Source organism: Talpa europaea (assembly GCF_964194135.1).
Source record: "Talpa europaea genome assembly, chromosome: 7".
NCBI classification, from domain to species: Eukaryota; Metazoa; Chordata; class Mammalia; order Eulipotyphla; family Talpidae; genus Talpa; species Talpa europaea.
Window position 1 is genome coordinate 44,520,705 of NC_140074.1, and position 26,084 is coordinate 44,546,788.

Genomic DNA, 26,084 nt, shown 5'->3' on the forward strand with positions numbered 1-26,084 from the left:
TACTAAAACATAGCTTTGACTTTTTCCTAGTCAGTGAGTGATGCAAAACAATGGTTAGGTTTCAGTTGTCCTAGCATTGAGAATGAATTATTCACATTTTACCTCTATTTGTCTATGAACTAACATTTGAATGGAACGGGGTGCAGTAGATTTTTGTAGATCAGTAATTCACCGCTAATATAAGTTCATATATTAGAAAATGCGTATAAAATGTTGTTTAATCAAATCCCAGATATCCTATAATATCACAGGATTAGGAAAAATTAGAAACTGAAAAATTGCAGGTACCTGGCAATCACCATTGACTGAAATTACTAGGCTCTATTCTATTCGTTAGGAGAGCAAACCAGACATTTTTGAATTATATAATTCCTCTCGAGTCATTTTCAAAACGTTTATATTGTTGTCTTAGGTTAAACTACTGAATGAGTTTTTTCAGTTTGAAAATATTTTTGGTAAAATGCTTTGATGTTTTGAGATAAATGCTATGGAACTATGTTGTCGTTTGTAAAATCTCTTGTGTAGTCTTACATTTCAAGATTTCAGTGGCAGTTATTCACAAGTTTTACAAATCATTTGCTGTTTATGGTATATGATCTTAACATTAATGCATAATTATTTATATAGAAATTTTCAAACATGTATATTCAATTTAGCACCTGCTAACCACTCTACTGCTGATAAAATACCTTTAACAAAAGTGGGACGACGACTTTACACTGTGAGACACAGAGAGTCTGGAGTTGAAAGATCTATTGTTTGTCAAATTGATGCAGTGGAAGGAAGTAAGAAGATAACAATTCGCTCCCCAGTGCAGGTATGATGTGATCATTTTTTTTTAAAGATTTATTTATTTGTTTATACAATCACTGGGTACAGTCAGAAGCACAGGAGGGTGAGAGAACTCACCAGAGCGGGGAACAGAACAGGCAGACTGACGAAGTACACTGCAGCGGGTGGCAGGAGAGGTCTGGGTGCCATGTGGGACCCTCGCCCAGCGGCCGGGGATCGAACCAGCGCTGCAGAGGCTGCAGGCAGCTTCGTAACCCAGTGCTCAACCGCTGCGCCACCGGGAAGGCCCATGATGTGATCCATTTTTTGTAGGCCTTGTTATTCATATTTATGTCAAAATAGTCCAAACTATAATGGAAATACAGCTAAAAGAAGAACCGTTTCCATTGATTGTACTATCTGAATATGACAAGTGATAGAATTTTCTTGAATATTTATTTTTGTAATTTTTATGGGACTATTAGGTAAAATATTTTTGGAGTATTTTGTGAAACAAAAAGTTCATCAGTATTTTGTTTTAGGTTTTTATAGTATGTATATATTCTTCCATTTTAATCAGAGAATGTGGTGAGAGAAAGGCTTTGTTGAGATAAAATTTATGTATAAAAAAGTACATATTTAAAGTTGGTGAATTTTGACATACAAATCTTCATAATAATCAAGATAATGAACATATTTATGACCCCACAAAATTATCTCCCTACTTCCTCATATCCAGGCATACACTGATACATTCTCGTTTACATTAGTGTTATATCAATAGTAAAGAATTTTTATGTAAATACTTCTTTTATGCAGCATGATTTTGTGTGTATCAACTTTTTGTGCAACAGTGTTATATACAGTTACATGCTGTTTTGGAGTAGTAGTCTACCATTATGGCTATATCTGTACCATTTGAATGAATCTTTAGAGCCATCAAAGCTCTAAGAAATACTTCTCTGTGAAGAGTATCTCATCCTATAAGTTCCATACAAAATGCTCTATGTCTTATTTTTTAACTTTTGTCATAGAGAAATTTAAAATTTTGATGTAATGTTTTCCTGTGAATTTTTTCTATCGCTTTTGTCTTAAATTATTCCTTATCTAAAGGTCAAGATATTATCTTATTTCCTTCTAGGATTTTAGAAGTATATTTTTAAGTTTCCTTTCCTTTAACACTATGGCAAGTAACCTTGTAATTTTTTTTTAAGATAAATGATTGTTTCTTTTTAAATTTATATGAGCAAGATAAATATTACCTGATAGTTCCTTTGTTGGAATATTTAGACGCAATATTTTAAAAATGTCTTTAGCTTCCTGGATTATAGATACTAAATATTACTTATTTTTTTCTACCAGATTAGAAATCACTTTTCAGTCCCACTCTCTGTTTATGAAGGGGACACTTTATTGGGAACAGCTTCACCTGGAAGTGAATTCAACATACCATTAACATCTTACCGGTGATTTGTTTTCTTTTATCTTTTTGTTTGATCTAATGTCTCTTGCAGAGTGTTTGATTTGGTAGGGCTATCTGATCTTACATTATCAAACTTAGATAAAATCTGTCTTGTTAATATCTCATCAAGGAAGTTGGAAGGTTGTTTTTATTTTAAGATGCATCATGTAATTTAAATTATTTGTTACTTTCTGGTAACTATAATAATAACTTGCTTTCAGTATTGCAATTATAATCATGTATTTATGATTTTAACAAATGTCTAAATGATTGGAGAGTTCTAGATTTATATATACTATTATGAAGTGACTTAGTTTTCGAAGTTCTCATAATAAAATTTTTTTGAAATTCCTTTAGAAAGCAAATTATTACTTTTATCTATGTATTAATTTTCAGTGATAGATATATAAATATAGTTAATCCTAAATCATTAAGGTAATTAAACTAGATATAACATCTTATATGTATTATGAAAGTGTTATTAAAATTCAATTATTACTGTGAGGCTAGTCTCACAATTACAGGTTAATATAACAAACATTGCTGGCGATATTTAATCTGGAATAAAAAATAATTTCTTCTATGAAGATTGCACTCTGTTAGAGATTAAAACCTTCCTCAGAATAAGCATCATAGTTTATTTAAGTATACACACTAGATTTGGGCACTGAGGCTATAGCACAGAAGCATAGAGGCAAATCTGCAAGCAGTGCTTAACTCCCAGTCTCTGTTCATTCTGACCCGTACTTAAGAGTTCGAGTCTGTATCCCTTAGGGTTGAGACATCTAGCACTTTTGGTTACACAATTTTGAGTAAGAGACCTGCTCACCTTGTTAAGTATTGTATTAGGCCATCTAGCCTTTTTGAGTCTTTAGTTCAGATTTCTTAAGGGAAAGAATTACATTGTTGGAAAACAGCAGCAAAATAGTTTCCAGTATTCTGGACAGGATTTTATGTCCATGAGAGTATAGAATTAAATTAGCATGTAATCAATTCCAAAGAACACCTGCACCCCTATGTTTATAGCAGCACTGTTTACAATAGGTAAGCTTTGGAAACAACCCAAATGCCCAAAAATAGATGACTGGATCAAGAAGATGTGGTACATATATACCATGGAATATTACTCAGCATTCAAAAAAGATAAACACATGCAATTTGCTGCAACATGGATGGCGCTGGAAGGGATCATGCTCAGCGAAATAAGCCAAAAAGAAAAAGAAAAATACCGGATGGTCTCACTCATAGCAGGAATCTAGAAAACTTAAATAAGGGACCAGGAAAATGAATAACTATAAGAAAGTGAAAATCAAAATCAACAAAAAACTATGAACCAGAGACACTTTTAGGGGGGCGGGGGCGGGAGGGTAGGGATTGGGGTCAGAATGGGGGGCTGCAATTGTATGGGGAATATAACAATAAAATTTATAAAAAAAAAAAATAAAAAAAATAAAAACCTCTAATAATCAAACACCTGGGCAGATAAAAAAAAAAAAAATAAATTAGCATGTAAGATATGTTTAAAAATTCCCCTGAAAAATTTTAAATTCATTTTCCCCTTGAATAGTAATTATTTTTTTCCTGAATAGTAATAGATTACGTCATTCTGCTTTATTTCTAGTAAATTGTTGCTATTTATTTTGTGACTGTTCATAGGAAAGAAAAGTGAGGCCTTTGAAGTAGCTTTACACTCTCTTTTTCAAGTTTAAACATTGTGTTACATACAAGTTAATCTTAATTAGAATTGTTAGTAACTAGCCAGCTTGGATTTCACACTAGGTACTCTTCTAATCCAGTACTTAGATGTAGGTACTCTTCTAATCCAGTACTTAGATGTATGTACAGTATTTAAGATTGAGGTCTTATATTTTAAAATGGCTATCTTTCCCTATAGAACTTAATTATATTGATTCTCAAATTTAATTCATTTAAAAAATACCAAGTGTTTTGTGTGTATAAGGCAGTACTGTAGAATACCACAATGAATTGGACATGGGTGTTCCCCTTGAGAGATTGATACATAAATATATACTAGGTAGAAAACAATGGATTGTAGAGACAGAAGAATAACAGTTGTAAAAAAAAAAATGTGTGGAAAACAATGAATGGATGAATGGATTAATGACTGACTTCTGGTGAGGTATAGGACTTAGAGACCAAATGTAGCTATGTGGATATTTGCTGGAAAAGGCAATCTTAAGTAGAAAAAAGTGCATAAACAAAGACAAGAAGGTATGAAAGAACTGGGTTTGTATAGGTCTACAAAGAATAGTTGGTAAAAGATCAAATTCTCACTGAGGTAAGTGCACCCTCATTTTCTTTCCCCATTAATATACATTTTATATCTTTAATATCATCTGTTTCTAACTTCTCCCAGGACATTTGCTGGCCTGTTCCAAAACTATTCACACGATCAGCTCTTTTCATTTAGAACCTATTACCATTGATTATTTTTTCTCTTATGTTTTCTCCTCCTTATTTAACATTTCTTAAACTTTGCTTTAACCTTGCATGTTTCAAGTCTTCTCTTTAGAATGTAGATTTTTGGGAAAATTACCACCTCTGTGAAACACTCTGCAGCCAGTCTAGAGAGAGTTAACCCACTTTCATGCCCTCTGTCTGCTTGAATATGTGTGTGTTTTGGTATCTATCACAGTACAGAATGACTCACTCATTTTCATTTTTACCTTCTTATTAATAATGGTGCAGTGGATGTTTTGATAATCTAAATGAGTATATTGGTGTTAATTGAGAGCAAATTATTTTTAAATACTAGAAGAATGAAAATTACAGTGAGAATGTAGTAGAATAAGGTAAATCTGATGGTAACAGATATCTGTCATGAAAGGAGGAGGAAACAGCCTGTTATTTCAAACTCCAGAGTGCCTGTATGTAGCTGGAAGTGTGTGAAAGGAAGACACACATAGAAGTGGGTATGGAAGGTTTAGGCTTCAATCTAGCAGATTTACATTGCTGTCAGATATTATTACAGAAACAAATACTAGATATCTAAATAGCTTAGGAAAATAATCAGAATAGAACAAATTATAGTTTTGAAAGTTGTTCATCTGTAAGGGATAGTATTATAGTATTAGATGATTGATTTGACAATTTCTAATGTTTAAGAAATTACTAAACATACTGTAAGGTTGAAATGTTACAAAAAGTAATTTTTAAATATAAGGATCATATGACATACCTAAAGATTTTGTCACTATCTTCTTCCAGTCATTTCTACAGGTGTGCCCAACATTTCAGTATATATTGAAAGCTTTTAATTGGTTAAACTTGAAACGCTAGTGATTAGTTTTTTTTCAGTAAAATAGTTTTGTTAGCTCATGAACTTGTGACATGATCTTCACATTAGGATCACATATCCAGGAAATCCAACTTCTTTCAGTAAAATGTACACGACATGATAGTTGTATATTTTATTTTATATTTATTTTTCTATTTGATGATGTATTTGTGTAAAAATGGGGATAGTAAATTGAAAAGAAAAATATTCTATTAAAAGTCAAATCATTAGATTATTAATTGGCAGAAAGTCATGATGAAATTATCTAACTTACGTATCTCTAAGAAGAATGTTAAATAAATTTATTGCAGTAGTGTTAAGGGAGTTGATTGCATTATTCTAAAGCTGCAATTATACAACTTAAAATATTTTTTTAAAGCATTTGAAAGTGATTTGTGTTTATTCACCTTTTTTTTTTTTTAATGTAGGTCACTTCTTTCTATGAAGCCAGAAGGCGAGGACTATTACAAGTGTGAAGGAATTGACTTTGAAGATATTATAAAAAATGATGGCACTTTTATAAAGAAGAAATGTAGACCCATAAACCCCTCTGAGAAATCATTTGTTATTAATGTTGTCCCAGAAAAAGATGATTTGACGTCTATGTCAACGTATTCAGAAGATGGTTGGGACTTACCATACATAATGCATTTGTGGCCACCTATCCTACTCCGAAATCTTCTTCCTTACAAAATTGCTTACTTTATAGAGGTATTCTGGAATTTTTTAAATGCCTTCCTATCTTTGATTTTGTGACTTTAGTTATTTGACATGAGCAATGAAAAAGTGGTTTAAAGTTCTAATAAAAATTATATACTGGTAAATAGGTAGTACAGTTATTCTAATGGAAGAGAAATGTTTCAATTATATAAAAAAAGGATTTACCTTCAAAATCTGGCTATTGAGTTGAATATAAATTACATGCACAAATGTAGTAGACCATTTAAAAAGTATTTATTAATGTAATATATATTCCTCTTAGAAAATGTGAAAACAGAACTAATAAAAATTGTCTATAATAACATCATTTGAAGATAGCACTTCAAATGAAGGTAACACTTCAGTTTTAGAATATGTATTTTCAGTCTTTTTCATGAATTCATATATTATAAATTTTAATATGGATACCTACTTTTGAAACAAGTATGATCGCTAGTATTAAAACAATATTCAAATGATAGAGTTAAATGGAAACAATTTTTCTCATGCTAATTCTCTAAAAGGATTTTATGCCATGTAAATATGATTTCTTTTTTAATATTCTGTTTTAGAAGATTTTCTGATGTTTTCTGTGCTACAGCAATAGTCTCTCCATCTTAAAGATTTTAAGTAAACATAGTGTTTATCATACTTATTAAATAGAAGAAAGTAGTTCTTCATTGTGGTCTACTAATCATTGGTATTGTGTACTCTGTTATTGGATTTACTATATTTTTTTTAAAGTTCCTTTTTGGGGGTAGAGTTAACATATCTGTGTTTCAAGAATACCTTTTTCCATATGTCTGGTGGATATAATGTTTAAGAAAGTGTGCTTTGCTATCAGGATATATTTGAGTTTGAATCCTAGGTATAACACTTTGTGTTGTTAGGCAAGTTATTTATCTTTCTCAGTCATTTGTCACAGTCTATAAAATTAGACGATAGTAATAAAACTTTCATGATTGAGATATGGGAAAAATCAAATTAGATAATGTATTGAAGAACTTAGCAGAGTCCCTGACAGGCACAAGGTTGCATTTTATTTTGCCTCTAGCACTACCAATACCACTGACCTATTTTGTGGAATATTAACTAACGTTTCAAATATCAATAGCTTTCATTATTTTTGCCTTAAATTTAAAATCTTAAGATGAAGAGATACCTATGTTATAATGAAAGGAAAGAATCAGGTTAGAGGTGCTGGAAAAGCAGATACCCAAATGTATTCTCTGTCTACATTCCATTCTTATAGAACTTTCAATTTGATGCTTTTAGGGATCACATTATGCTTGTCAGTTTCCAATGATTATGATCAAATTTTAGAATGGCAATTTAGCTACAGTATGGATAAAAGGACTAGAAGGAACAAAAGCAGTTAGAATACTCTTAAAATGAGGGGTCACAGTGACATGAAATGAGTCAATTGAAATGTATAGCTAGAAGGAAATGAGCAGCTTTGAGAGTTACCTCAGAAAATAGTGTAAACAGTGATTGGAAATAGGGGATGAGAGATTGTTAAAATTCAATAATGGAAGATAGGAAGGATTGCTAATTTTGCATTACCAACAATTTCCCCATTTTTTATTATTTAGCAGTTTTCCAAACTAAAATCCCTAGTAGATAACATTTTTATGTTTTACTAATTAATGGTGTTTTATAATGTTTATTATTTCCAACATGACTTCTTAATGTATTATTGTATTTTCTTAATAGTCCTTTGAAGTAAATAATTTATATAATTTTAAAAATATAATAGTTCCCATCCAGATATTTTACAGAATTTCACACAGCAGTTAAAACTGACAGGTATTTCAGAAGTATTTTGTATTGCACTTGTAATAATCAAGATAGACTTGGCATATTACTCGGAAATGTTAAAAAATCTTTTTTTTTTTTTTATTACAGGGAATTGAGCATAATGTTCATACTCTAGGTGAAGGACATTCAGCCCACATTTGTGCTGTGCAGTTGGATAAAGCCAAACTACATTTAAAATTACTTGACTATCTTAATCATGATTGGAAAAGTGAATATCATATAAAGCCTAATCAGCAAGACATCAGTTTCATCAGTTTTACCTGTGTTACAGAAATAGAAAAGACTGAGTTAGATATTGCTATCCATGTGACTTATAATATTGGGCAGACAATTGTGGCATTTCATAGTCCTTACTGGATGGTCAATAAAACTGGTCGAATGTTACAATACAAAGCAGATGGAATTCATCGAAAGCATCCACCTAATTATAAAAAGCCAGTTCTTTTTTCTTTTCAGCCTAAGCACTTTTTTAATAACAATAAGGTTTGTAAAGCTTTTTAAAAATTTTATTTTTTATGCTTTTTAATTTTTAGAGTTTTTAAGAATAAAATGTTATGAAACTCAAAGAAACAAAGTTTGTTAGCTATTGAATGTTAAAAATAATAGAGTTTAGTGTTGGGAAAGGTTTACTCTCAACATTAGTTTATGTTAAAAACAAAAATTGTCAATTTATATAGAAACTTTAAAAGTACCTAAATTGTGATATATGTAAAATATTTTTTTCTAGGTTCAGCTTATGGTAACTGATAGTGAATTGTCAGATCAGTTTTCAATTGATACTGTTGGCAGTCATGGAGCTGTTAAATGTAAAGGCTCGAAAATGGAGTATCAAGTGAGTTCATTCTGTGCTCATCAATAACATTTTAATTAAGCTGTGTCTATTGATTGATTTTAAATATATTATGATAATTTAACAGTTTTGAAATGTTACTCCCCCCCCCCCTTAGGTTGGTGTCACTATAGACCTCAGCAGTTTTAACATTACTAGAATTGTGACATTTACCCCTTTTTATTTGATTGAAAACAAAAGTAAATATCATATATCAGTGACAGAAGAGGGAAGTAATAAATGGCTGTCTCTTGATTTGGATCAGGTGAGTAGATGAATCTCAGCTATGTATTTGGATTTTCATTTTTCCTTGAGTTTATAGCTGAAGTCACTATGTAATGTTTTAACTCCCCTGTCCCATTCCCTGCCCCAATTTTTTCTGCTTCCATAAAAATAATTATTTGTTCCTGTCTATATATATTTATTAAAAGCTGAACCTTGCCATCTAGGGATATGTTGCTTTGATGAGCAGGGTAGACTTTTAACAATTACTCTCCAAATGGAATTAAATTCAGCAATTGATGACTAAGTGATTGTGTAATTGCAGCAAAGAAAAGGAAATAATTTGTTCTCTCTTGGAAAGCTACTATAATTGACTATAGAGAGTAAGTTAAGCTTGTTTGTTTTTTTTTTAAGAAGGCAATAGCAATTTAGAAATAAAATTTTGATTCTACTCCATCATTAGCTTTTACACTCTTTGGTTAGTGATTTCTGAAGGACTGAGGTTGATAGAATATTTTACTTTTGAAGAAATTCTAAATATATTAGAATTATAAGAGAAATATTTACTTTTTTTGTTAACTCTTCCTTCTTGCTTTTAAGCCACCCTTCTAAGATTATTCTTCTTGAGAAGTATCCTTTAACATTTCCTTTGAAATAGTTTTGAAATTAAATACCATGTTTTTTTGTTAACCACAGAAGTTTTAATCTTCTCTGATAATTTTTTTTGATAATTTTACTCTTTTCTGACTTCCACTTTTGTTGACATTTCTCCTGTGATTCTGTCATTTCTTTGGAGTGTAATCTTTCTTTTCCCCCTAGCTGCCTACAGTCTGCCTTTGTATTTCCTGTTTTATGGTCATTAGTCTAGTGTATGTTTCTTTTATATGTAAAATTTGCAGTTATTGTTTCTCTAAATACTGCCTGTCCTCTGTTCTTTCATTTCCTCTTCCAGATTTGAGAAGACATTCTAGATTTTCATAGTCTAGCCTTCGTGTCTCATTATCTTTTTCATTTTCTGTCTGCATAGCTCTCTACTGCATTTTGGATAAATTCTCTCTATAATAATATATATTTTAGAATTTTTTGCTTTTACTATTTCCAAACTACTTTTTAACTTTCAACTCAGATTTTTGTTTGACTAATTGTATATTCTAATGAAATTCCACCATTTCCAGACTTTCCATTTTTTTTTTCAGTGAATAAGCACTTTTTATGTGCTTTGTGATATATCCGTTAACAAAATCACCATAAGAAGTACAGCTGTCCCTGTAGTTTACACTTCAGTAGTAAATAGTCTACACTTCAGTAGTTTACACTTATAAATAGTTACTACTATAAATATAGTTACTACACTTCAGTAGTTTACACTTCAGTAGTAGTAGTGTAGTTTACACTTCAGTAGTACATAGTCAATTGGTAAATAATATGTTTAAAAGTGACATCTAGTGGGGCAAAAGGAAATAAGGCAGTATAAAAAGAATTAAGAAAAGCAAGGGGATGGGCATTTTTTATATACGATGATCAAGGATATGACTTAGTGAGGTCACGTTCAAGATGATTTAGATAATTGTGAGAGAAGTAGCAAATGTCAAGAACTCAGCTAAACTAGAGAAAGCTCGGCTGCCAGGTGTTGTAATAGCTAATCAAGACAAGCCAAAAGCAACATAATAGTCAAACCTTTAATCACTTACTGCATTAGTATAAGCAAGAGGCTAAACTGGAGAAGGAAGCAACTCCCTCCAATCCATTGTTGCTATAGAATAGCATTAGTCAGGGGCCAGGAGGATAAACATAGGCATGGGGCTTGTGTTACTGTCAGGGGAGCAATAGGCTGAATAATAGGCTTTTGTAGTTTTATGAATCTGGGGAATGGGAATGGGGAATGACAAGGAGGAAGATCCAGGAATGGAAAGTACTGAGCACTGAGTCAGAGTGGAGCCTTCCTCTTTTCTATGTGAGGTTTCTGAGTAAAACATCTGCCATGTGCCCCAATGCAGAGGCCTTTAAAGGAAGCTGCCTGAGGTAGGAAGCAGGTGAGCATACTAGCAAGGCTGGAAGGAGGGGCTGAGTCCTTGAGACTGCAGTGCGCTTGTTGTATCCCTGGTCTGGTGTGGGATGGCAGCTTTCCCCAGTGAGGCCTATGTGAATACCTAATTACCTATGTTCTGAAAAAATCACCTATGTAATTACCTATGTATCTGAAAAATTATACATTTTAGTCAGGAGTTAGACTTCTATACAAGGTAGATATCTGAGGAAAGCATTAGAGACTGAAGTATCATCCAGGATAGGGGCCCCAAGTGGGACAATATTTATCATGTTTGAGGAATAGCAAAAGAGGCTAGGATTACTGGAGAGGGAAAAGTAGTAGAGAGCAAAGAATAACATTAATAAAGGATAAAATCATGCAGAATTTGTGAGCTTTTGCTCTGAGTGAAATACGGAGATTGTGGATGGTATTGAACAAGTTTGTCTGTGGCTTTTTTCTGCTTTATATATGTTCATACTTTATAACATTTCCATGCCTTGATTTATGTGTTTATTGCATATAACATTGTTGGGTCTTTTTTTTTAAAGATTTATTTATTTATTTATACAAGCACTGGGTACAGTCAGAAGTGCGGGAGGGTGAGAGAATTCACCGAGCCAGAGCGAGGAGCAGAGCAGGCAGAAGGACCCAAGTACACTGCTGAGGGGAGCAGTGGGCGGCAGGAGAGGTCTGCACACCATGTGGGACCCTCCTCTGGTGGCCGGGGAGCAGCCGGGGATCAAACCGGCGCTGCAAAGGCTGCAGGCAGCTTCGCAACCCAGCACTCAACCGCTGCACCACCGGGGAGGCCCTGTTGGGTCTTTTAAAAAACTTTATAGCTTTCTCTTTCAACAGTTTATGTTAGTTACAATTATAACTTCACAACAACTTAGTTTTTATTTTACTGGTATTTTTTTGTTTTCAATTTCTACTTTTCTTAAAATAATTTTTAATTTATTAAATTAAATATTTAAAAATATTTTATGAATTAATTTGATTACAAGTTATCTTACTAAATGATGTCTAGCCTTGTCTTAAACTGATCTTTATTATTTTTCAATTCTTTTCTCATTTTACTTGATGATTTATCAGCCCTTCTGTGATGTGGACTACATTAAATCTCTTTGCCAGCACTCTATTTAATCATAGCTCTTCAACTTTTGACCCATTACTCTTGTACTCACAATGCTCACAAGTGATGAACCATCTCTAAGTTAATAGCAGTTTAGCCAAACAATCCAAAATCAGAACACTATTGAAAGAGATTTTTTTTTAAGTTTACTTTAGGTCGATTCTGATAGGTTTATTAAAATGATACTTAATTTTTTTAAATAAATACGTTCAATGTATGTTTTAGTGTATCCCCTTTTGGCCAATGGATGCTTCTAATAAACTTCTTATTCAAGTTGAAAGAAGTGAAGACCCCCCAAAAAAGATATATTTTAATAAGCAAGAAAATTGTATTTTATTGCGTCTGAATGATGAGGTAAGTGATGTATTAGCGTGAGTAGAGAAGTTAATGTTACTAGTATTCTTACATATATTTGTAAATAATTATCTGATTTTTTAAATTTGCTTTTGTCAAAAATGAGCAAATTTTTTATATAAGGGGAAAAGTACTAAAAGGAAATACAAGACTTAAAACAATTTGTTACATAGAAAGCTAGTTGGAGTACCTAGAATACTAGGATATACCACATCTGGATAGAATATACATAATATTAATAATTAGATTCATGGTTTCCCAGACTTAAAGAATAAAATTCTGAATTTAAAAAATAAAAATGTATTAAGTTATGGAGAGTTTTATTAAACTTAATATACTTTGGGTCGCATTAAAGAGTATTTTTTTCCTTTTTTCTAGCTTGGAGGTATTATAGCAGAAGTTAATTTGGCTGAGCATTCAACAGTGATTAAATTTTCAGATTATCATGATGGAGCTGCTACATTCCTGTTAATAAATCACACCAAGAATGAGGTTATTCAATACAAGCAAAGGTATGAAGATTACTACAAATACAGTACCCTCTGATTTTAGCAGTGTATAGTTGATGAGACATTGATTTTATGATGATTTCTAAAGACTATAAGTACTGTTAATGGCTTGGGTACTATGCATGGTTTTAGGCATCTGTTGGGGGTCTTGATACATATCCCCTTCAGACAAGGTGGGGGCTACTGTAAATATTCCTCTGTTGTTGAGAATTTTGTGTATTTCCAATTTTATGTTAGACTCTTCTTTCAATAAAGATCTTAATCCATTTGTATCATTTATAATAGTTTGTGATTCCTTGCCATGTTTTTTTGTAATATGGTTTATTTTCTTCTAGTGATAATCTGTAAAATACACGTTCTGCTTCTGTTCTAGATGTTAACTTTTTGTATCTTGAAGATTTTAATGCATTTAAAATTTTGAAAGTGAAATAGTGTCTGCTAACTTACCTACTCATGAAAAATTTTAAGTACTTTAACTTTTTTTTTCAAATTCTCTTTTCAGAGTCTCTGTTTCTGTTGAATATAATTTGGGATTTTTCATTCAGATTAATATTAGTAGTTTTTTTTAATGTTTAGGCTATTTTTGGCCCTTTGCTTTATAACATTAACACCAGATTGATCTGTTTAATCGATCTAGTTGCTTAACCCTTTGCACTCCGCTGTCCCCTCTCAGGGAACATTGGAATTCTAGCATATCACTCGGATGCCCCCTCTCAGGGGACATTGCAATTTATTAGTGAGACATGCATGTTTCCCTGAAGTTTTATCTTGAAATGGCACAAGAAATTAAATCAAAATATCGTAAAATTACTAAGATATATACAAGAAATGTCAGCAGGTTTTGTGTCGGACGAGAACGTGAGATGCGTGCTCACAACGGTCCGAGCACTTTTCGCGACGCCACTTGAAAAGAGCGATAAGGGGAGTTTGTAGAAGAAAGGTTGGTTTTCGAACATAGCGCGCACTGTATAGTGAGATATATAATTACAAATAAACAAGTCTACATCTGGAGGAAAAGATTTTCAAAGCTGAGCTCATTTTGGTTTGAGGCTTCGAGCAGTGCACATAGATCTAACGAGGAGAAAATCAGAAAAGTGATTCTTTTCTTAGTGAATAAATTGTTTGGTGAAAGCTATTTTGGTAAATATCATCTTGTCAGTTAGTAATAACAATTAGAAATTTTCAACCCATGCATTTATTCATATTTTTTATTAGAACAATGGCAAAGCGTCCAACCACGAATGAGTCTCATGACACAAGTAGTAGTGAAGATGAGCTCCAGATAGACCTCTATACAGACATGTCAAACATGCACTAATCAGCCTGCAATGCATATTGGGGAGTGTTACAAAACTTATCATACTGTACAAAATTATAAACAATAAAATATTGTTTTTTTGCAAATATACATTCCTCAATGTCACCCAATTCATATAAGTCCAATATCATTATAATACGTTACATGGTTCCAAAATTATACTAAATAATACGAGGGTCTGTAAATGCACATTTCCGCTGCAAAGTAGCGTCGAGTAGCTGGTAGCCAATGTCGGAGTGCAAAGGGTTAATATTTCTGCATCCTCAATCTTAAATTTTTATTTTGAGTATTCCCTGGCCTGGTTTTAAAAAGTCTTTGAGTTAGATTACATGTTATGCTATTGAACATTACTTACACATTAAAGACAATTTGTCATAAAATTTTAAATCTTAACCTCCCTCAAAATTGTAGAGCTACTGCTCCATTGTTTTCTGGCATTTGGTGTTATAGGAAAGTTCAAGACCAGCTTTATTCTTACTCCTTTCTGAGTAACTGATTTTGTTCATTGTTTCCTGGTAGTTTCCCTCTATTTTCTTGAAATTTAAACATTTTACAAAGAGATGTCTAGGATGTTGTTTCATTAATTTGTGTGAGCTATGGTAGAGAAAATTTACTCTATTTGATTTGCTGCTCTAATTTTTTTTCTTTCTTGGAATCACTTTGTGAATTGATTGAATTTTTTACAGTTTTGTCCTGTGTCTTAAGTTTTTAAAAATGTCTTTGCCATAATAAAGCCAATATTTAAAGGAGTTAAATTCTCTTAGATTTATTATCAGTAAGATAAAATGATTGGAATAATTTTCTTACATTATTAATTTGTACTAAAATAGAAGTTGTTAGAGTAGTTAGAAGACTTGAAAACCTTCGTAGCCTATGCAAGACAGCTATTTCCCTTGAAATAGTCTCATTTTTGTCTTTCATTTTATAAAGAAAAAAGTTCAATCTACTCTTCATCAGAACTATCACAAATCTCAGCTAATGGAATAGGAATTAATAAAGCATTATTTTAATTTTTTTTTAGAGTCATATACTTGCCCTTAGTTTATACATGTTGTTACTACTTAGATCTCTCAAGGATATAGAAGATTCCCTCCCTCCTGGAAAAGCAGTATTTTATACATGGGCTGATCCAGTGGGTTCTAGAAAGTTGACGTGGAAGTGTGGACAAAGCCATGGTGAAGTAACACAAAAGGATGTAAGTATTGGGTGGATTATTATGGTATTCTAAGCAGCAGAATTTTTTTAAGGTAATCTTTTCAGCCCTACTAGCTTTAAGCCTGTTTTTTTGGTTTTTTTTTAGGTCTACACTTCTGAAATACTGCCAAAAATTTTAAGAGCAGTATTTAAATTTTAATTACAAATGTTTAAAGCCAGAAATAGTCTTATTTTGTCTACATTGTTATTTGCTTTTACTGTGTTATAAAGGGTAAGCTGTACTTACAGAAGTGATGCAGCATTCACTTCGTTAACAGGTTTATTCTATGTATCGGCTGTTTTTTTAGGTATGTTTAGCTGCTGTGAGGACCATTTACCTAATCCATCAATAAAGAATTGTTTTTAAAGATTTATTTATGTAAGAACCGGAGTACAGGCCAGATGCGCAGGAGGATAAGAGGATTCACCAGAGACAGAGCAGGGAGCAGAACAGGCAGACTGACGAAATACACTGCTGAGGGGAGCAGCGGGTGAGACAGAAGGGGTCTGCCGTGCCATGTGGGACCCTCGCTGGCTGGCCAGGATCGAACCGGTGCTGCAGAGGCTACAGACAGCTTCACAGCGCAGTTCTCAACCGCCTGCACCACCAGGGGAGGCCCTAAAGAATTTATTTCTAGGGCCTTTCCTGGTGGCTCAGGCAATGAACACTGTGCTGTGAAGCTGTCCACAGTCTCTGCAGCACCGGTTCAATCCCAGCCGGCCAGGGAGCAAACCACATGGCTTGGCAGACCTCTCCTGTCTTGCCCGCTGCTCCCCTCAGCAGTGTATTTCAGTCAGTCTGCCTGTTCTGTCCCTGCTGTCTCTGGTGAATCCTCTCACACTCTCACAGATCTAGCCTGTACCCCGGTTGTTGTATGCATGAATAAATAAATCTTTAAAAAAAAATTTATTTCTAGGTGGCATGTTATTGTTGATTGTTTTAAAATTATGTATGACTATATGTGTGTGTGTATGAATTACATATATATAATAGATACTATAATACATGATGGATATAATAAATATGTAATGGATATTTTCCAGTAGTATTTTAAATGACTTCTGGAAATTTTTTCATTTTTCAAAATACATCTTAGTTTAACCCTTATTCCAGTGTTTTCTTGACATTAGTGATTTCTATCAGTAGACCAGTGGCTCTTACTCCATTTTAGAGGAGAAACGATGCATTTCATCATTAAGTGTATCTTTGTTACAGGTTTTTAAAAAATATATATTCTGTGTCAAATTAAGGAAACTCATTTCTACTCCTGATTTGTAAAAATGTTGTGTATTGGTGTATGCATAAATACTGAATTTTCATGCCTTTTTAAAATCTATTCAGATTATTATATTACATTTAAATTTTATCTTAATTGGGAAGATAAATTATGTGGCTTTTTTTCAGTCTTAGACCAACTATGTATTTCTGGAATTGACTCTAGGTTTTAAGACTTTTGTTTGTATTTTTCATGAGTGAAATGGGCCTATTACTTTATTCTGTTATAATGCCTTTACCAGATTTTGATATTAAGGTCATGGTACCTCCTGAAAAAGGTTGGGAAATACTTGAGACTTTATAGTTTTCAAAAGAGATTGTTAAAAGATTGGTGTGGTTTATTTCCTGAATGTTTGCTAGAATTCACCAAAGAAACCAAATCTTCTTTAGCCTGCAGTTGTCTTTGTAGGAAGATTTTAAATTATGAACTCTATTTTGTTATTATATATAGGACAATTCGTTCTGTTATTTTTTGAGTTTTTCTAAAAATATTTTATCAGAATTTTTAATATATGTTGATATAAAAATGACAATATCTTTTTATTGTAATATTTATAGTGATATACTATTTTTATTCCTGGCATTGAAAATGTGTGCCTCCTTTCCTTCTTTATAAGTTTTGGTAACAATTTAGTTTTATTAGTTTTTTCCCCCATCAAAAACCACTGTTGGCTTTGTAGGAAATTGCTCATTTTTACCAATTTCTGCTTTAATCTATACTATATTCTTTCCTCTTTCTTTAGTTTTGATTTCAAGTTTTCTTCTAAATTCCTGCACATCATAAAGTAGTAGTCTTCTGCAACAGACTTTTTAATTAGACGTTATTAAAAGGTCAAAATAAAAGAACAGTTGGTCATTAATATTTTTATAGCAAGAATAGTAGCTAACATCAAAAGGTTTTAATGATGTAAATTTTCAAAAAAAGACTCATTTAATTGCCACTTTTGCAAAGTAGGTGCCATTATTCTCATTTTCAATTCATGTTGGTTGGGACTAAACTAATTTCTAATTTTGGATGGTTTTCTTTTAGGATATGATGGCACCCGTAAATTTGGGAGAAAAGACCATTTATTTAGTTTCATTCTTTGAAGGCTTACAACGCATTATTTTATTCACTGAAGATCCAAAAGTATTTAAAGTTACATATGAAAGTGAGAAAGCGGAGCTAGCAGAACAAGAAATTGTGTTGGCATTACAGGATGTTGGAATTTCTCTTGTTAACAATTACACAAGGCAAGAAGTAGCCTACATTGGCATTACAAGGTTAGATGCATTAAAATTTTAATAGATTTAAATGATCATTTCTTAATCATTAAGAATGGTAATTATAATACCTAATAATTTAGTTTAAATTTTGTATTTTGATCGATACCAAGTTAATGTTAATTTAAAAGGTATTTTGATTTTTTTGCATTCATGATAAAGATTTATCACAAATATGTAAAACTTTCAACATGTTAATTCTTCCAGCTCTCTCTAGTCAGTTTCATTCAAGTTGTCAAAAGTGTACTTTATTTACCACCACAGTATAAAGTAAGCTATTATACTTCTTAAATAGTTGTTGGAGGAATGAAGACAATTACTTTCTAATTTGATCATGCTTTTTTTAAGATCTGATAATACCGTCTTAATCATTCCCCATAAAACCATCACCAATAATCTTTTTCTCTCATGCCCTTACTATTCTTATTCATAAACAAATATTGTTATAGGACATACTTTCCCCCCAACAATATTACTTTGGAGATATTAGTGTCTAATTAGAAAGCATATCTGGGTTCTGGTCTGTTTAACTAGGAGAATGTAGTTTTAGTCCTTAGATAAACTCAAATAAACAAACATATATGGTATATGATACAGATTTAAATTTGCTTTTCTTTTTTTTATTATTATTTAAATTTTATTTTTATATTACCCTTAAAATTCCAACCCCCTTACTTTGACCCCAAGCCCTCCTTTCCCCATCCCCACCCCCCATAGAGTGTCTCTGGTTCATAGTTGTTTGTTGATTTTGATATTTTCTTTCTTATAATTATTCTTTTTCCTGATCCCTTATTTAAGTTTTCTAGATTCCTGCTATGAGTGAGACCATCCGGTATTTTTCTTTTTCTTTCTGGCTTATTTCACTGAGCATGATCCCTTCCTAGCTCCATCCATGTTGCTGCAAATTGCATGTGTTTATCTTTTTTGAATGCTGAATAATATTCCGTGGTGTATATGTACCACATCTTCTTGATCCAGTCATCTATTTTTGGGCATATGGGTTGTTTCCAAAGCTTAGCTATTGTAAACAGTGCTGCTATAAATATAGGGGTGCAGGTGCTCTTTGGAATTGATGCTTCTGTGTCCTTTGGGTAAATACCCAGGAGTGGAATTGCTGGATCATATGGAAGCTCTATGTTTGGTAGGTCAAGATATCTCACACACCCTCCATAGTGGTTGGACCAGTTTGCACTCCCACCAGCAGTGCAGGAGAGTTCCTTTTTCTCCACATCCTCCCCAACATTTGTTGTTGCTAGATTGTTTAATATGTGCCATTCTCACAGGTGTAAGATGGTATCTCATTGTAGTTTTGATTTGCATTTCCCTAATTGCAAGTGATGTTGAACATTTTTTCATATGCCTGTTTCCATTTGCATTTCCTCTTCAGAGAAATTTCTTTTTAGCTCTTCTGCCCATTTTTTGACTGGATTATTTTCTTTGTTTTTGTTGAGTCTCATCAGCTCTTTACAGATTTTTGTGATCAGTCCTTTATCATTAGTGTTGTGTGCAAAAATGTTCTCCCAGTCAGTGGGGTTTCTCTTTGTTTTGGTTCTTGTCTCTTTTGCTATGCAGAAGCTCTTTAATTTGATGTAGTCCCAGTTGTTTAGCTTTGCCTTCACTATCACTGCTTTGGGTTTAAATTTGCTTTTCTATATAACTTCAGCTAGGAAGTACCCCTAGCTTGCCACTAAATAGAATTCAGGCCATAAAAGTAAATATTAAAAACTATTTTCTTAAAAATGTTCACTGTTCTCAGAAAAATAATGTTATTTACATCGAAAGGTTATATAAACAACAGATTTTAAGTCAATTATACTTCTTTATATGCTAATTCCTATGCTAAAAGACATGAATGCAAAGGTAAATAATAACTTGGTTCCTATCTTTCTACTTACTAAACAAATCAATTTTAGAAGGAATAAACGAGTACTTAATTAAAATTAAATATGTAAACAGAAAGAGCAAAGTAATTTTAGACTGTGAATTTCATTCTTATTTCAAAACTTAGAAAAGGCAACAACTTTTCTTGAACTTACCTTAACTGCTACCTACTACCCATTTCTTTGTTTTCCTTTATAGCCAAACTTCTCAAAAATAATGTCTGTTACAAAAGAGTAATTCATTTACTATCTCCAATTCTTTTCCCCAAATAGACTTTTGCTGTTAACATAACATGAAACTGATCTTGCCGACATCACCAAAAACCTGTGTAATTCCATATTCAATGTACAATTACCATTCCTCATGTTGCTTAAGTTTGTAACATTTAACACAGATACTTCCTTATATAGTTTCCTTGACTTGAGTTCCAGGGTAACTCACCCTCTTGGATTTTCTTTCTTTCTCAGCATTCTCAGTTTCATTTATTGGTTCCTTATCTTTTCAATTACTTAATATTGGGTTCCCTTTGACTCTCATACCTTTGTCCTTTTCTCTGTTTTAATTTTATGATTTCAAGTTCTGCAAGAAATTCCAGAAATTATCTCCAACTAGACATTCTCATATGTATAAAACCAAACTTCTAATCTCCTTCACTAAACCTACTTCACCATTAGAGTTAATGACAACTACTTCCCCTCTTATGTCACACCCTACAACTAATTTATCTAGAAGTTCTATGCTGGCTCTACCATCCCAACACTCATAGACTCTAACCTCTTTCACTACCTCATTGTTCTTCCCTAGCGGAGCATTTGCAGTTTGACTCCTGACTTCCTGTATTAGGCTGATATCATAATCTTTTAGTGCGTCCTCATCTCAGAATAAAATGCAGTCTTTGCAATTCCCTGGAAGAGTTTACATTATTTTGCCTTCCTTTCTCTGTCTTCGGTTATCTTTTAGTCTTCATGCGTTCAAGCATACTAGTATCCTTGCTCTTCATTATACTTACAGGTGTGCTCTGTTTTGGAGATTTTGCTCTAGCTGTTCACTCTACCTGAAATACTCTTCTGTTGTCTGCTGATAACTCCCTCATCTCCTTTAAATTTTCTGAAATATCACCTTCTCAATGAGGTCTCTATTGACCACTCTATTTTAATACTTAACCCCTACCATTTTGTACATCGCAGTACCTCACGTCTACCTTACCCTGATTACTTTTGTTTCCAAGTTATTTTCACCTCCTTATGTAGTAAAATATGCTAAGATATTTGCTACTTATTGTCCATCACTCCTCAGCTAAAATAAAGCTTTAGAATGGCAAAAATGTTTCCCAGCCACCTATAATAGTGCCTGAATAGGAGTTTAATAAAGTATCGGTTGAATGAATTCATGTTTTTGAATTTGTGATGTTCATTTATAATTGAGGATATGCAAAATTTTACTAAAATAGTAATTGCATGTGATAAGCCAGTAAAAATGAAAATGTTTAAAAATCAGTACTATGGTATTTGATTTTACATGTAAGTTCTGATGTGGTTTGGGAGACCAAGCCCAAGAAGAAGTCACGATGGAAGCCAATGAGTATAAAGCACACTGAGAAGTTAGAGAAAGAATTTAAGGAATATACTGAGTCTTCGCCTTCAGAAGATAAGGTTGTTGAGTTGGATGCCAATACTCCGGTAATATTTTTAATTACTAATAGAAAGTTTTAATTTTCATCTTGTATCTAGAAAAATCACTGTTGAAGAATGTTTAAGAAAAGTCTGTTTTCCTTACAAAATAAACTGAACACAATCCTAAGATACATGCTTTGTATAAAATACTTTAAAGAGATAAATATTAACCCAATTTTCTCTTAAGATACTAATAATCTGTTCTTTGGGTTAGCAAGAAACCAATCACTTATTGATTCACTGATTTTAGTTTTTATAGTTTTTCTGTTACACTTCATTTTATTGTAGATAATTTATATAAAAAATGATAACAACCTGGGCCTCCCCTGGTGGCGCAACGGTTGAGCGCTGGGCTGCGAAGCTGCCCCAAGCCTGTGCAGTGCCGGTTCGATCCCTGGCTGCCGGCGAGGGTCCCACATGGCGTGCAGACCTCTCCTGCCACGCCCACTGCTCCCCTCAGCAGTGTATTTCTTCGTCAGTCTGCCTGTTCTGTTCCCCGCTCTGGCTCTGGTGAATTCTCTCACCGTCCTGTGCTTCTGACTGTACCCAGTGCTTGTGTTAAATAAATAAATAAACAAACAAACAAACAAACAAACAAATAAATAAATAAATAAATAAATAAAAATACAACCGAGTTATAAGGATTATATGACTATATTTGTAAATTTTATGGATATGGGCTATAAAGATCTCAATCTAACAATAACCAAATTCTTAGCCTTCTATTTTAATAAATATTTTCTTTAAAACTTTGGTACAAATTTCAGACTTTCATCAGTTAAGTATAAAGAGTAATTCCATGGTTTTTTTGTTGGGTGGCGCATATTTTTCAGGTTCGCTTCACACCAAGTGGTACTAACATGAAAATTCTGCAACCACATGTAATAGCAATACGTAGAAATTATCTTCCAGCATTAAATGTGGAATATAGCACATCTGCACATCAGTCATCATTTAGAGTTCAAATTTACAGAATACAGGTAAGTCTGACAATATAATCAAATTATATTCTAAAGTAACATAACAGTAAACCAAATTTATTCCAACAGTCTGTTTATGTAGTACTTTATTATTCTACTTCTTCTGTTATTCTAATCAGATATATAATTAATGTACTGAACTGTATTTTATTTTCCTAGATCCAAAACCAGATTCATGGTGCTATATTTCCATTTGTGTTTTATCCTATTAAACCTCCCAAATCAGTCACCATGGACTCAGGTTTGTTTGTATTTTTAGATTGCCATTAAAGTGGTTGTATTTACTGTGTGGTTTATTTTACTATAAAATGTGAAATGAAATTATTCTCAAATTTAATTTCTGAAGAATCACTGAAAAATTAAATAGCTTGAAAAGGACCAGCAAGTATTCAACAAAACTAAGTGAAATCTGAAGACTACACTAATCAGTAATATAAACTTATGGTCTTAGGAACATTATTTTTTTTAAAAAAATGGCTAATTAATAAACATTTACAAATTGAACTCTTTATTTAAAAGTGAATGGGAATTTTTTTCAAATAGAGTGTTTTCTAACCATGGAAACTCTTACATTCTCCAGATGATATTGTCAAGTTCTTTTCCCTCTTTTTCCCTTCACTTTTCTTTCTTTGCTATTCAGCCTCCCCTCGCTTTCTCTTCCCTCCTCTACTCCCTTCCCTCCTCTACTCCCTTCTCTTCATTCCACTTTCATCTCTGTTTTCACCCTCACCCCACACCACATTCATAATCTGCTTGGAAACTTTTTTTCCACTGTACCTGTCCAAACCCCTCTCTACCTAATCTGGGGCAAGACCCTGAAATTTGTGTTTTCACCAGAGTTCCCTGGTGATTCTCATGCATACTTTCAATTTAAAATCACTGATTTAAAGGATTAAGTTATTCTTAGAGTAAATACAAATAATTTATAATTTTATTTTTTTAAAGATTTATTTTTATGTGTACAAGAACTGGGGTACAGGCCAGAGGTGCAGGGAGGTGAGAGGATTTACCAGAGACAGTGGGGAACAGAACAGGCAGATTGACTAAAATACACTGCTGAGGGGAGCAGCGGGTGAGTCAGGAGAGGTCTGCTGTGCCATATGGGTTGCTCCCTGGCTGGGCATTGAACTTGTGCAGCAGTGGCTGCTGTTAGCTTCATAGGTTGTGTCTTAACCCCTTGCGCCACCAGGGAGGCCCCAAATAATTTTTTAAAAAAATCTCTCCAAAATAAAATTGTGATGGGTCTTGCAAATGTCAGTAATTTTAATGATACTCATAATTCAGTCAATGATTCAGGTGTCCCTTGTGATATGTATTAAATTACAAGAAATACTTAGCTTTTACTTAAACCATCAATGGATTAATTGTATTGATTAACTTTTCCAGCGCCAAAACCCTTTACAGATGTCAGTATTGTCATACGATCTGCAGGGCATTCCCAGATATCACGTATTAAGTAAGTGCCTTAATACAGCTCTTGTGTGTTAATTTAATAATATTAAGTATGAGCTCATTGTACTTAATAAAATAGTAATTTGAGTATAAAATATTAACTATCAAGGTCATAAAAAAAATTACTGCAGAGCTTCTTAGAGAAAGTGATAAATGAAATGTGCCTAGGTATTAACAACAGGTATTTCTTAATTGTGGGCATTTTCTTTTTTGTTTTGTTTTTCTCTCTTAAGTTGTCTATAGTTAATATTATTTTAGAAACAAGAAAAAAATGTTCAAAGTTACTCCGTAGGCAGTCTAGGAAAATGAAATTGATAGAAGCATCCATCTATGTTTATTCTTCTGTTTCATGTTTTCTCCATCCTATCACCAAGACAAACACTGTCTTTATTCCCTTCCTTTTTAAAATATAGTTTTATTGTATATGTGTGCCTATATGTTATGCTTCTCAGTTTTCCCTTCCCAACTTTAAAAAAATGGATTCAAACTGCAAATCTAATCCTGGGATTTGCTTTTTTCCATTCAGCTTTTTATAAAATTTATTCATTTTGTTCTGTATAGTAAGAGCTTATTATCACTAATACATAATATTCTATGCTATGACTGAAGATCACAGTTTACTTACCAAGTTCCTCTTAAGGCATTTTCTTATTTCTTAGTTTGTTGCTATTATGAACAATGTTACTGTGACAATTTTTATTTTATTTATATAGAAAGTTCTAAGTTTCAGCATGCTGATTAAGTTTTTTTCTCATCTAATTTTCCTAACATAGTTAATTGATGTTTTAAAAAATGTATTCTGCTTTGTAAAAACAGGTATTTCAAAGTGTTGATCCAAGAAATGGATCTCAGGTTAGATCTTGGATTTGTATATGCTTTGGCAGAACTGATAGCAGAAGAAGTGGCTTCTGAAAACACAGAGGTAAGACAACAATAGCATTGATGGGAAAGATTAGGGAGAGGAGAACATAAAATACTATTTATAGTTTTTCAAAGAGATTAAAGTGGTTTTGTTTCATTTGAAAAATACATTTTTAAATTTTTATGCTACTGAGTACATTGATAAGAAGTTATATTTTCAGATTATAGAAACTGGATATAAGGCAAGTTAAAATAGTCTTTTTAAGATTAGTAACAAACAGAAAAGGTTTTAGGCCAATAGTAGAGGAAGAAGATAATCATGTTTGTGTCATTGCTTTTTGCTATTTTGTTTTCATTAATTTAAAAAATTGGGCATAAAAGAATATTTGATGAGAAATAAGCAAATGACAAGTATCACTTTGTAACAGAAAGACTATAATATTAGTTTTAGGGCAGATCATATTTGGTCTCTTTTTTTTTCAGGTGTAGGTACTGACCTTTTCACAATTGATTTTAAACACTGTATATGATTCAGAGGTATAGGATCACAGTTCTTCAAATGTATGTCACCATACCATACACACCACCAAAAGACCCATGGTCCTCCAGTATAGTCTTTGGGTTCCCCCTCCCTTTTATGCTCCACCTCTCCTGTATTGTCAGCTTTACAGTCAGACTTACAAGGTTTGTTAATGGTTTGCTTCTGTCTGACCCTTTTTATTTTCTCTGTATTCCACATAGAAGTGAAACTGTCTAGTACTTGTCTTTCTCTTTCTGGCATATTTTGCTTAGCATTATCCCCTCCAGATATGGTCGCTTTTTCCTCATAGAAAGAATTCTGGGGCCTCCCCTGGTGGCGTAGCGGTTGAGCGCGTGGCCTCTGCAGTGCTGGTTCAATCCCTGGCCACTCAGACGTCTCCTGCTGTGCCCGCCGCAACCCTCAGCAGTGTATTTCATCAGTCTGCCTATTCTCTTCCCTGCTCTGGCTCTGGTGAATTCTCTCACCCTCCCATGCTTCTAACTATACCCAGTGCTTGTATAAATAAATAAATAAATGAATCTT

General features: G+C 32.9%; 1 protein-coding gene across 1 annotated transcript in view; it reads left to right on the forward strand.

The window, feature by feature from the left end:
• Nucleotides 1-26,084, forward strand: part of VPS13A (vacuolar protein sorting 13 homolog A) — a gene marked incomplete at its 3' end in the record, with an annotated part of 180,645 nt that overhangs the window by 115,296 nt on the left and 39,265 nt on the right. The window contains exons 45-59 of the mRNA XM_084236962.1: nucleotides 657-817; nucleotides 2,134-2,237; nucleotides 5,960-6,242; nucleotides 8,136-8,531; nucleotides 8,776-8,880; nucleotides 8,996-9,142; nucleotides 12,486-12,614; nucleotides 12,993-13,126; nucleotides 15,507-15,636; nucleotides 17,942-18,174; nucleotides 21,581-21,734; nucleotides 22,562-22,708; nucleotides 22,868-22,949; nucleotides 24,095-24,164; nucleotides 24,977-25,082. Coding sequence (XP_084093088.1) covers nucleotides 657-817; nucleotides 2,134-2,237; nucleotides 5,960-6,242; nucleotides 8,136-8,531; nucleotides 8,776-8,880; nucleotides 8,996-9,142; nucleotides 12,486-12,614; nucleotides 12,993-13,126; nucleotides 15,507-15,636; nucleotides 17,942-18,174; nucleotides 21,581-21,734; nucleotides 22,562-22,708; nucleotides 22,868-22,949; nucleotides 24,095-24,164; nucleotides 24,977-25,082 — 2,381 coding nt within the window. The remainder of the gene's footprint in view (nucleotides 1-656; nucleotides 818-2,133; nucleotides 2,238-5,959; nucleotides 6,243-8,135; nucleotides 8,532-8,775; nucleotides 8,881-8,995; nucleotides 9,143-12,485; nucleotides 12,615-12,992; nucleotides 13,127-15,506; nucleotides 15,637-17,941; nucleotides 18,175-21,580; nucleotides 21,735-22,561; nucleotides 22,709-22,867; nucleotides 22,950-24,094; nucleotides 24,165-24,976; nucleotides 25,083-26,084) is intronic.